Source organism: Triticum aestivum, chromosome 5A (genome assembly GCF_018294505.1).
Source record: "Triticum aestivum cultivar Chinese Spring chromosome 5A, IWGSC CS RefSeq v2.1, whole genome shotgun sequence".
Classification (NCBI taxonomy): domain Eukaryota; kingdom Viridiplantae; phylum Streptophyta; class Magnoliopsida; order Poales; family Poaceae; genus Triticum; species Triticum aestivum.
This window is the reverse complement of record NC_057806.1, coordinates 492,195,082-492,207,904: the sequence shown is the minus strand read 5'-3', so window position 1 is coordinate 492,207,904 and position 12,823 is coordinate 492,195,082. Positions and strand designations below refer to the sequence as shown.

Here is a 12,823-nt window from a genome sequence, read left to right as displayed (position 1 = left end):
CAGATGGCTGGCCTGCAGCTCAATTCGTCCATATCGATCGATCTACCTTCTCCGGCCGTCACATCACACCACAGCGCCGCCGCACTACGATTTTCCGAGAGTTTTAATGATGGCGTCGACCTCCAGCCGCCCTGGATGCACGAAACAGACCAGCGCGTCCTGTAGCATACCATCAGCCGCAAGTGGCCCTGTATATATACGTGTGTGCCTTGTGCAGCTCTTCTTTGTAGCTCCAGCACAGTTCCTTCCATATCTTCCTGCACCTCAAACAGAACGATGGTGGTGACTTCCGAGAAAAGTGCAGCGTGTGTTGCACTCTTGTGCATGTGCTTTCTTGTGATCCATGCGTGCGACACTGGTATGTGTTCTACTCCTATGTCATACATTCCCTAACCAATTTCCCTCCGAAGCTAGCTCAGTTTTGCTCTTCACTGTGAACATGTGACTCTGGCACGACTTTTGTCTTCCGTTCTCCATGATTTTCAACGTTTCTAGACACTCAATTTGGCTCATAAGCTGCTTTGTCGTTCAACTGTTCTCTCTCTTTTTTTTTGTATGAAAAAAGCACATACTCATTAATTTGTGATGACATTTATATAGGTTCGGCATTTGGATAAAGGACGACTGTTTCATGATGATTGTCTGTGCTAAAAAAAGGAGAACCTCTATAGGCCCCGTCTAGAAGATATTTTTAGTTTGAGTGTGGCTAGGTCTCAGTCGACTGAGGTTTAACTAAGTCTTAGTCAAATGACATAACATGTAAGAGAGAAAAGGAAAAAATTGAAAAGAAATTTTGCACGGATCTCAACATAAAATCTTATGGATATAGTATGAACTGAGACTTAATGAAGTCTCAGTCGACTGAGACTTAGCAAGACTGTTTTGGTTTCTTATCGGTTAGTTCACTTCACTGCCAAGTCGTTAAAAGTGGAAAAGTGGAAAAGCTACGCAATCTTCCATAAAAGATGTAGTACAAAACATCATGCATGCCATTTAGATTATAATCATTCTTGGATATATTCAGATGTACTCCAAATCAATTCAAGAAGGAGAAAAGACCAGGGCTCTGCATCGACTCATGCATGCAACCTTCTCTCATTGGAAAGTTTTAAGATCGAAATGTGTTATATACGGGTACAAAATGCTAAAATTCTAAAAACATTAGACATCGATAAGTTACATGGTGTCTCATGCATCACTAGATTTATTGCTGAATAGCCATCCAAATTGGTTCAATGCAATACATGTTGTCATCTCCATTGGTTGTATGTGGTCGTCGAGCCTTTGTGCACCGTAGATAGGACCACATACAGATCCATCTAGTACCATTGAAAATAATCTACAGTTCATTTTACAACTTTCGTCCGGTTAAAAACACAACAATTTCATATAGCCCAAGGTAAAGCGCATATCCCCACATGGATTTGAGCCTTTAGCCTATGATGAACTCTCACCAACCAATTCCCGAACATATTTGTACCACTTATAGAGGGTAAGTTATATGCTACATGGAGGATATGCTACAGAAGGGTGAGACACGACAATCTCAAATAGATACAAAATTAGTCCAACATTGTAAAAAAACATTCCATACAACCTTGCCATCTTTGTTTTTACTATTGCTGGTATAATTTGCACAAAGTTTTGTGCTGACACATGATTTCTTATCTATATTTTCCGACTATAAGCAAATGGCGTGAGCTTTGGATACAATGGGAGAACTGGCCCAAAACACTGGGGGAGCTTAAGTCCTAATTTCACGGTTTGCTCAAAAGGAATCTACCAGTCTCCAATTAACATCGTGAGAGATTGTGTGGTACACGACCCACAAATGGAGCCCCTAAAGAGATATTATACTTCTACAAATGCTACAATAATTGACAACGTCTTCAACATTGCGGTTTGCCCTGACCCTCTTAACCAAATGGTTATTTATGTCACCAAACATAAAATGTATAAATACAAGCGCAACAGTACCTGACCTCACTTATCTTTATTTTGTTTGTTTTCCAGTAAGTTGCTTGGTTTGCTTTCTTTTTTTCTTAGCTCGGCTTTTTAGCTTTGTTTTCCTTTGTTGTTTTGATTGTATGACTTCATTAACCTCCACCATCTCATATCTTGTCCTCCTTCTGCCCGAAAATACGTGTCGGAGAAATGGATACAAATGGATGTATCTAGAGCTAAAATATGTCTAGATACATCCATGCCTTCCACAAGAATTTCGGACGGAGGGAGTAATAAATAACACACATTAAGAACCCCCCACCTTCATCCTATTGTGGTCTTTTCTATAATGTAAGAATGACTATAATAAAAAGTTCATAAAAATATATGTTCTAGTACGTAAATGTTATCTCCTAGTTCAAAATAATGCTAATTATATGAAATCATTGGGCAAACTGAGTGATGTAGTTGCGATATAATGACACTGCTGGGACTGTCATGGTGGATGGAAAGAAGTATAAATTGAAGCAATTGCATTGGCACTCTCCCTCAGAGCATACCATCAATGGCAAGAGGTTCACATGTGTACTATAGAGAATTGAGAAGCATTCAGCTTTTGTTGTACTAACCGTGTGCCCCACTATCTTACCCCTCTAGATTTGCTGTGGAGCTCCACATGGTGCACTACACCGATGATGGCAATATTACTGTTGTTTCAATACTTTATCCGCACGGAAAACCAGATCATTTCCTTCGTCAGGTAAATCACCCTTATATGACAAAGGCATGGACTGCTACTGCCACTATCGCATTGTAGAACACTGCACATTGAAATTCCCCATCATGATCAACTTGAGGATATGATTCAAATAACACGAGTGGTGGCTTTAGATCTAGTTCAATAGGTGGTGGTGCTTTCCCTTAGTGTATCAGGATGGGAGTGTTTTCATGCTTTATATGTTCATTTTGACCGCGGGAAGTAAGAATCCAAACTATAACCAATCGGCATCACTATAGCACTAGATTATTGAAATGACTAGTAACCCTTAATTAGTTAATTGAGTAGTTTATATACATTCAATACAAGGGTATGTATTATGTGGATAGCTAGGAGACACTCACATGTTCAAGAACTAATAACATGATCACAACTTGTAATTTGATTTGCCATCAATATTTATTGGGCTTGAACTTAGTACTTTGTGCATGTTTGGTCTACATGCATTTCAATATTTTGATTTGTGTTGCACTCATAGATAAAGGATAAGTTAGCTGAATTGTCTGCGGAGGGTTGCAAAGCTGAGAAAGGTGACCCTCTCCCCGTTGGAGTGGTGAATATGAAGGAACTAATGCAGGGTGAGGATAGGTATTTCAGATATGTTGGGTCTCTCACCGCACCTCCATGCACGGAGAATGTGATCTGGAACATTCTTGGCGAGGTATTCCATCTTCTCACATATGGAAAATAGTAAATTTTAATTTCACATTATGTTTACGCAACAAGAGTTACTTATTCATATACTCCGAGATGTCCCGCAGATAAGAGAAATGACAAAGGAGCAGGCTGTTGCTTTGATGGCTCCTTTGGAGAAGAGTTACAGGCAGAACAGTAGGCCGTTACAATCACTGAATGGTCGCACTGTGCAACTCTATGACATGTCACACAATCAAAATACACGTTAGCCTACTGATGTTCGATCCACGGTGAACTATTATACTCGTTAGCCTACTAAAGTTCGATCCACAGTGAACTATTTTGTTTGATGCCAATCCTGAACGCTGAAGAAAGTGTAAGTTCACATGATAGGTTGCAATAAAATGTAGCCAGAAATGTTGTGCTAGACCATGGTCCAGACGGATCTATGCTTGGTGTCTGCATGTGAGGTCTCCATGTTCTCGGTTGCAACTAAACCGTAGCTACGATCGCTGTCGTTTGTGGTCCCGACGCAACGCGTCATCGATTGTACTGCACAAAGAATTACTACAGAGGATCTCAACAACCCACATGCAGTCCATTTTGTGATGTCGATTCCTAAACCGTGTGAAAAAATAGCTGCTGAAATGGTAGTTGAATTGATAGCCACAAGATAATATTAAAATACACGAGCGAAAATATAGACGATCTCTATGCATAGACAGACTGTTGAAAAAATTGCTTGTGCATATGAGAAAATCCTTTTTGACCATTATTTATATGAACGCACAGACAACCAAATATACACAAGCCGTTGGAGATGCTCTTGCTACTTGCAAAATGAAACGGGACGTCTACAAATTTGGCTCGGGCGGTCATTTTAGTCCGGCTCTAGAATTTTTGCTAGCACCCCCCAATCCATCTTCAAGTTGCATCCATCACACGGTGATACTGATGCGTAAAGAGTAACGAAGACGGCGCGGAGCACGTGCAACAATACCTTGCTCTGAACCCCAGCCCGTCAAGTGCTGCCCCAAAAGTGGCGGCCACATGGTACCTGCACGTGAAAATCCTCTCACACCCCACCATCTGCATCGATCGATCGATCGGTCGGCAAGACCCTGGACGCTTTTACGGTCAGCAGTGAGCGAATATGTGATCGGTACTTTGAACCCAAAAGCCAGCCTCTTGGACTTGGAGGTGAGAGGCTTCCAAAAACCTGCCGACATGGACAGCAACGGCGCGATGCCGATGCGGCAACGCACGTACGCGGCCGGTTTCGGTTTAGTTGGTTGATGCTTGACGCAGCACGTAAAGTTCACATCGATCATGAGGCCCCGAGCGCAGGGGCACCGTACGTGACTGCAGCAGAGCCGTCGTGGAGACCCGGCCCTGTGTCTGAAGCCAGGTGCCAAACTGCCAACGACTCCCATGCAGCATGCATCCGTCCGTCCGTCAGACCCGTTCCTCGGCTCGTTTGGCCGGTTTGCCGCATGCATACGCGGGCCGTCGCCGTCACGCCCGCTGTCCTTGTTCGCCAGGACAAACGGTCGACGGCCAACGGAATTGAGATAAGCTTGCCGTTGGTCCGGTCCCCGGCCGATCGATGTGGACACGCCGTTAGAGCAATTTTAACTGGGCGACCCATTTCGTCCGTCCATGTTCGTTTGGCTCGCCACGGACCAAAACGTGCACGGACCCAAACACAAAACGCGTCTGTTTCATGTTTGCGCCGACACATTTCAAGCCCAAAATTAAGTCTATAAAAAGTCGGTGCGGGTTTGGGTCTGTGCTTTGGGCCGGCGTTTTGGTCCACGACGATCCAAATGAACGTGGGCGGACAAAATGGGTCGCCCGGTTGGAGGCCGGCCAATGACCAAACACGGTCGTATTAATAGCGGCCACCGACACCGGGCCCACGCGTCAGCCAATGAAAGCGTCGGGCGGGCATCCTTTTTTAATCCGCGTGTGCGGGGTGGGGGGGAGGGGAGGCTCATCCACTTTTACATTCGTCCACATCTAGGCGACAACAACCAAACCCTAGCCATGGATTTATTCAGCGGCTCCGGCAAGAGCAAGGGGAAGTTCACCCCCGGCGCTTCCTCCTCCCGCACTCTTCCTTCTCCGTTGCCGCTCGCCCGCCCCGTGAGGCAGCGGTTGCACATCCCGATGCACCAAGCACAGTGGCACTGGGAGTTTAGGCAGCCGCTGCCGCACGACTGGCATCTCGATCCGCAGTGGATCCCGGTGTCGCAGTCACAGCGGGTGCATGTCGAGGAGGTGCGCATGCGTCTGGTCGCAGCTCACGCCGGAGCAGCGACGTATGCCAGAGCATACGGCGGACTCTCCCCATTGGGAGGTCTGGTTTGCCCTCGAGCACAAGGAGCAACCGCGGCTCAGCTGCAGCATCACCACGTCAACCCCCTGCCTCCCCCAGTCGTCAAGCCGAAGGAGCAGGAGGAGGAGGCTGCCAACCAGGCGACGCTGGCGGCTCCCTTGGAGACCTCCATCGAGGAGGAGCGGCTGAAGGCGGAAGCGGACTACCAGGTGAGGCTGGCGGAGGTCTTCGCCCTCTCTGTGGCCGACGACTGCATGGGTTCACCGCCGACGTCGCTCACCCCTCCGACGCTTAAGCCCGAGTTGGCCAACTGGTACGTCTGGACCGGCCAGCTGCGGGAGTGGGTTAGCGCCCCCACCCCCCTCCCCCCTTTGGCTCGGCGCAACGCCGGCGCAGGAGACTACATACCTCGAGCATTGGAGGTTGCGTGCGCTGGTGAAGGAGTGCGCTGAGGCGAGCGACGCATGCAGAGGGAGCATGAGGAGGAGGAGGACCGCTGCCAGAAGGAGGAGGAGTGCGCCTGCCTCGCTGCATTGTCGTCACCACAACAGATGCTGGAGGAGGCAGCCCTGGCGGCCTATCAAGCTGCATTCGGCTGGGCTGGGCCGCCTCCCGTCTTCATTGACCTCATCGGCGGCGACGATGACGACAAGGGCAAGGCGGACGACTAGGGCAATATGCAGACGGGTTTTTTTTAATTAACTGTTTAAGAGGACTTTGGCCTGCGTTGACCGGCCACTTATGTTTAATTAAATGTGTCTAAATTTATTTTAGTCATGCGGGTCAAAAATGGGTCGCGTTGGGCACACCTACCGACCCAAAACAAAAAGTGGACGCACACGTCCGTCTGGTCGACCCAAACAAACGAAAGCAGACAAAACGTGTGTCCGTTCGGGTCGGCGCGTTAGAGTTGCTCTTAATTAGACGACCACGTCCATGCTTTCACCATTATACTCTATTTGTGTACATCAGTGTTATACTATACTAGATGATACCTCACACATTGTTGCGGAAATATTATGCAACACATTTCAGTATGATTCATTGTATGAAACATGAATATTTGAAGCAATAATATAAAAGGTTAAAACTAAAAATACATATAATTTATTATGTTTGACTATTATATAAATGTAAAATGTAGAAATAGCATACTAGAATGAAAATTCTCATGTCTGTTTGCATGGTGAGATGTGTCTTTTTCATGCATATTTCATGATCAAGTGGCATGATTGCATGTAAAAAGACATATGATAGTGGGAGTGTGCCTTTTCTTATACATGTTGTGTGATGACGTGGCATGCTTGCATGTTGAGAGAAATAATTAGTGAGGGCTAGCTATTTAGATATACTCTGAAAGATTACCATAGTGCGGTTTTTTTTTGAGACGATTCTACCATAGTGCGTGTGATGGTGAGGTTAGCTTACCACCCAGCCCAACCAACCCAACCAACGAGATCTAACGCAAGTACGGTGTGGGCAGAGTGTGCAGACATGTTGCGTCCAATAGCACAAGTGCAGTTGGCTTTATCGCCATCTATCTCGTCTCCCAGTGACCCAGTGCCAACGATGCGTTGCTTACCTTTCGCTTTAACTTTCACAACCGGTAAAGAGAACGAGAACAGAAGAGGAGACGAGAGCAACACTTTGGCCGTTTGCCGCAACGGCACCGTTGGGCCGAGCCACCGGGTCAACATCACCGCCGAAGGCATCATCAGGTCAGGCCGGACAGATGGCTGGCCTGCGGCGCAAGTCCTCCCTATCGATCTATCTTCTCCGGCGGTGACATCACGCCGCCGCCGCCACGGGTGGATTTTTCCGACGCGTTGAAGTTTGGACAGAAGACACTGAAAACGGCTAGGCGAGTCGAGCTTAATGATGGCATCGACCCCAACCACCCTGGACGGCCATGCCGCGCGTGCTGTACCATGCCATACCATCGAGCGTTCGTATCGTACGAGCATCTTAACTGCAGAGGATTCGATCCAGCATGTTTGTAGATGAGCAGATTGATGAACTGACAATGATGCAGTACTGTATTCAATGTTTTCACTTGTAGTTACTTAGTACGAAGAAGGAAGAAGAAATCAACAACGGGAGAGATTTGTCTATAGTTCTATACACCGAATGATGCTAGCAGTCTCCCAATGGGCGCCAATGGATGGATGTGAGCCGGGTCGCCGGCGTCACGTCAGAAGAGGTTGAGGACCTCGCGGATGGCGGCGTTGCAGAGCGGGCAGCGGCCGCGGCCGGCGCGGACCTCGCGGGCGCAGGCGCGGCAGAAGGTGTGGCCGCAGGGGACGAAGGCCGCGCCCTTGCGCCGCGCCATGCACACGCAGCACCGCCCGCCCACACCCCTCCCGCTCCCCGCCTCCCCCTCCTCCGCCGCCGCTTCCTGGTCCACGCGCGTCCACGCCCCGGCGCGCGCCGCCGCCGTCGTCCACTGCCGCTCCGCCTGCTCCAGCAGCGCCATCAGCGACACCCGCCGCTCCTCCCCCTGCCCGGGCGACGCCGCCCCCGGCAACGCTCCCGCCACGGTCACCGCGGGCTCCGCGGCGCGCGTGGAGGAGGGGGGAGCGGCGTCGTCCTCGGGGCCGCGGATGACGTCGAGGAGCGTGCGGCGCCTGGCGGGCCGCGCGCCGTCGCCCTCGCCGTCGTCGTCGCGGAGCTTGAGAAGGTCCCGGAGGTTGGAGGACGCGGCGAGCTGCTCCGCCAGCGTGACGCCGCCGCGCCGGGACGGCACCGCCCTCGGCGCCCCCTCCATCAGCGCGCGCGCGAGGCCGCTCGGGTCAGGAGGAGCGCCCTACGCCACGCTAGCTCACGCTACGCGTATGTGGACTGACTCACTCGGGACACACACGCACCGTACGTAACAAGAGCACGAGTCGCGCGCCTAAATACTCCTCCTCGTATTGGACTAGTATAAGTGCTGGTACTAGTAGTACAGTACTGTACCCAGGTAGACTCTTGTGGTTGGATCGGCCATTGTCCGGTGCAGTTGGAGCGAGCGCGCTTCTCTGCGTCCAAATGGCCAAGTTGCGCGCGCGCGGTCGGGCGGCGACGGCGGACGGTTCCGGCGTCGGGTCCGGACTCTCGCGAGCGGCGACTGACTTTCGTCGCCGTTCTGCTGGCCGTAGGGTCGGCACGGTTCTGACGAGCGGTTTAGCCGCCGGATCGTGTGGTTGGCGCGGCGCGGCGACCGAGCTCGGGGTGGTGGTTTGCCGTTTGCCGGACGGACGAGGCGGCAGCATTTGTCAAACGTTGCAGCTGCGTCTTGGGACGGACGGACCTCGGGATGTCGTGTCACGTGGATTCTCAAAGTGCGACCGCGATCTAGGACCTTTGCTCGGCTTTCCCACGTGCCGCGGCGTAGATCGCAAGCTCGTCGATCGCAGCCATCTGCCTCGCGCTTGCCGTCAGATTTGCGGCCGGTCGCGCGGAGAGATCTGCCTGCCACGTTCTACCGTCAGATTTTTATCCGTTTGAGTCGGTCCAACAAACATCAATGTCCGCTTCCGTGTTTGGATCGACGCATACGCCCAACGCTGATCAGACCCATTTCGACGTTGCGCGAAAAAACCCCACAAATATTTTAAAAATAAAAATAACAGTTTTGCTAAAACACATCTAGATTTGACATAAGTATTACACATCTAAGTCATATGTCATTGATTTTACATTGAGATTCGTGTGAATCCTAAAAATAAACATTAATTAAACATTAAAGCCGGCCACAAAGGCCGGCAAGAGTCCATGTGTCCATATTATATTAATTAAATATTAAAAAAAACTTAAATCGTGCGCACTCCATTTCAGCGCGGACACATTTTCGATTTGGGTCAGGGCGTTGAGCCTTCACTTTTGTCCGCGCCGACCCAAACGGACGCAGGCGGACATTTTGGGTCTGTGCGTTGGAGTTGCTCTAAGTGACATGGTTGATCAGGAATAAAGTCTATTTTAAACCCTAAGAGCATCTTCAAGATGTGCGTAACCACACGGCGCCCTAAAATAAGCTTACAACGTTGAAATAGTAACTTTTTGCGCGTCGCAGAGCGCTGGCTCCAACACCGCTGCAAAAAATTGCGTGCGCAAGCAGCTGACGCTGGCAACATGTTCATTTTGATAATATGAGATATTTGTCGTCAAAGAGCGATGTATGTTCCAGTTTGCACTGCGATATCACATGTGCCTTCCGCCAACGCCTATCCGCCCGGTCATCATGGCGCTTTGCCCTCCTCTTCGCCCAGAAGGCGTTCTCGTCGGCGACGTTCTGCGGGTAGCGTTAGCGCCACTCCACCATGGTTAGCTCGTCCGCCTCCGCGATGAGGAGGTGGCACTGTCGTCTGCGGTGTTCGTTACGATCCTCGTCGGTTACTAGACGCAACGGAGGGGCGAGGTTCTGCGCCTGCTGGCACGTCTGCGCGTCGTCGAAGTTTATCTGCGAGCGTGGCCTGGAGAGGCGCCAAGCTCCCACGTCGTACGCGCGGACGGCCTCTTGCGCGGTCTCGAACTTCCTGAGACCGAGACGCACGTGTAGAATGCGCCGGAAGAGCGGTCGCGGACGCCGCGGTAGCCCGAGCTGCTCCAGCGACACGGCGGCATGTCGGCGGCGGTGGGGGAGGGGGGAGGGGCACCGGATGCGAGGAAGAAGGGGGCGGTGTGAGCGCTCGAGTGTCTGATTGGCTGGCATCGGCACGCGTGTTTTATAGAGCGCGCTGGGCCGGTTTTTCGGTGCGCACGGTCTTTTCCCGTGTGCCGGGATCTTCCGCGCCCGCTGAAGCGCGCGAAACCGCTTCGCGCGCGTTAATACTCACGTTTCCCACGCGCGTGTTTTTTACCGCCATTGTTGGAGATGCTCTAAGAGCATCTCCAACAGGCGCCGGTCGCGCCGCGCGCAAAAAACAGATATGCCGCGCGCGCATCGGCTGGTTTGGCGCGGCACGCAGTGCTGGCTCCAGCAGCCGCGCTAAAATGCAGCGCGCGCGCGCCGCTCCAGCAGCGCGTAAAAATGCAACGCGCGACTCGCCGGTGTATTGCATATGGCATTTTCAACATAAAATGATAAACATTTTCCAACACAATAAAATTTCGCACAAACAAGTTGATGAAGTTCATGCCCACAAGTTTAAAATAATGCCCACAAGTTCATCCAACCAAGTTCAAAATGCAAATCAAGTTCAATACACAAATGAAAGACACATCATTCCTCGTCCTCGTCTTCGTCTTCGTCCTCGTCCTCATCTTCGGAAGACGATTCTTCCGCCTCCGAAGATGAATCTTCCTCCCTCTCCTCATCGCGCACCGCATCACGTGAAGCTCCGACGGTGTTGGCAAGATCTTCAACGGCATCTTCATGGGAATGTGTGCGAGGAGGCACATCGAAAGACATTCCACCCATGGCGGCCGGAGGTGCACCCATGCCTCCCATGAGAGAAGCAAAACTCATGCCTCCCATGGTGGCCATAGCGTCGGTGGGGGGGGGGGTGCTCCAAAGCCAGGCATGCCTCCCATTGCACGTAAACCGCCCACGGTACCTCCGAAGCCACCCATGCCACCCATGGCGCCGAGGCCACCGCCACCCATTGCACGAACCATGGCTCTTTTTTGGATCAAGACTTCTTCTTGGGCAAGATTGACATACTCCTTTTGCGCCCCATTGAGGTTAGTTGTGTCCAAGAAGAACAAGTGCTTCTCCCATTCCAACAACCTAGTTCGCTCCTCATTGCTCATCTTCCTCTCCTCCAAAGCCACCTTCCTCTCCTCGGCCGCCAACCTCCTCTCCTCGGCCTCGGCATCTTGGGTCCTTGCCATTTTCCTCACCTCGTTGGCTTCTTTTCTTGCCTTCACAATAGCTTCCATAGCATTTTTGAGCTCATCATCTCCTTTCCTCTTCTTCTTTTCGGTTTTGTCTTTCTTGGACCCATCCGGCCGCTTTGGCTTCGAGTATGAAACCGAGTTGGGTGTGGGGCTTCTCTTGCCGTCATCATTTGATGCATCATCCTCCTCATCGTCATCATCCAACTTAATTGTTCGCTTCCGTTTGTCGCTCAAACGCAAATCATCCAAATCTTCACGCTTCTTCCATTTCTCATCATCCTTCAACACTTCATAGCAATGAGGCAAAGTAAATACCCTTCCTTTCTTGATCTTCCCCTTCTTGGTTTTCCTCTCCTCTTCTTTGAACAAGTTTTGCGCAATGTTGAACTACATGAAAACAAAGCAAGTTAGCACCAACAACAAGCAAAACAAAGCAAGTTAGCACCAACATGTAAGATGAAATGGCACTTACTCTATCGTCCTCATTTGTGCCACTTGGGTTCAACTTGTCAACCGTCTTTTGACATGCCGCCCACCTGTGACAATCCGAGTTTATTGTCGACCACCGGGACCTAAGTGATCGGTTGGAGCGGTCAATTCCACTCACGTTGCGAGCATCAAAATGTTCCTTCATCCGGTTTCAATAAGCATCTCTACTTTGATCACCTCCAATGGATGGATCCCTCGACACTTGCAACCAAGTATTGCATAGTAAGATGTCATCGGCGTTGGTGTAATTGCCCGCTCTTCCTATCGGTGCGTCGACAATGCCCTCACCCTCCTCGTCCACCTCGAACTCATGGTCTTCAAAATGCATGTCATTTGTTTGAGACCAATGCGAATTGTTGGAGCCAACACCCATCGTTGACATGTATGCATCATCATTGAGACTACAAATTTTTTTGCACAATGCAAATAAGCTATCTATATGTGACGAATGCATTCAAAAAATAACAAAAAAAAATGAAAAGTTAGAATTTTTTTACCTTGGAGGCATTTCGTCGAACATGTTGTGCGCGCCGGCCGCCGGCTCAACGAGTGAGCTTGCCGGCGCTTCGGCAGCCGCCGCGCCCGTCGCACGCCCCGCAAGCTTCTTCCTCCTCGCCTTGGAGGTGCCGGAGCCGTCCGCCGCCTTGTTTTTCTTCGCTGATGGCTTGCCCTTCTTTGGCCGCGCCGCATTGGGGAGCTTTGAGGAGGAGGGGGCGGCGGCTCGGGCCGGCGCCGGCGCGATGCCACCCGCCGCCGAGGTCATCCGCGGCGGCATGAAGAGGCCGCGTGCGAGGCCGCTGGTCGGAGGAGCTCCGGCGGAG

The 12,823-nt window shown here is 50.7% G+C and overlaps 1 protein-coding gene across 1 annotated transcript; it reads left to right on the top strand.

Annotated features, from left to right (window-relative positions):
• The first annotated feature begins 276 nt into the window (after positions 1–276).
• On the top strand, positions 277–3,627 carry LOC123101444 (alpha carbonic anhydrase 1, chloroplastic-like). The gene is made up of 6 exons (XM_044522896.1): positions 277–358; positions 1,689–1,900; positions 2,413–2,519; positions 2,602–2,704; positions 3,201–3,383; positions 3,484–3,627. Exons 1-6 carry the CDS (start codon positions 277–279, stop codon positions 3,625–3,627), a joined length of 831 nt encoding a protein of 276 aa, XP_044378831.1.
• Positions 3,628–12,823: the final 9,196 nt, after the last annotated feature.

What these genes read in the sequence shown, in the direction of transcription:
- LOC123101444 (XM_044522896.1), top strand. Translation starts at nt 277, where the DNA reads ATGGTGGTGACTTCCGAGAAAAGTGCAGCGTGTGTTGCACTCTTGTGC. An exon ending in ACAACGTCTTCAACATTGCG is followed by an intron (nt 1,901 to 2,412) that starts GTTTGCCCTGAC and finishes TGAGTGATGTAG; the next exon opens with TTGCGATATAATGACACTGC. An exon ending in CAGATCATTTCCTTCGTCAG is followed by an intron (nt 2,705 to 3,200) that starts GTAAATCACCCT and finishes TTGCACTCATAG; the next exon opens with ATAAAGGATAAGTTAGCTGA.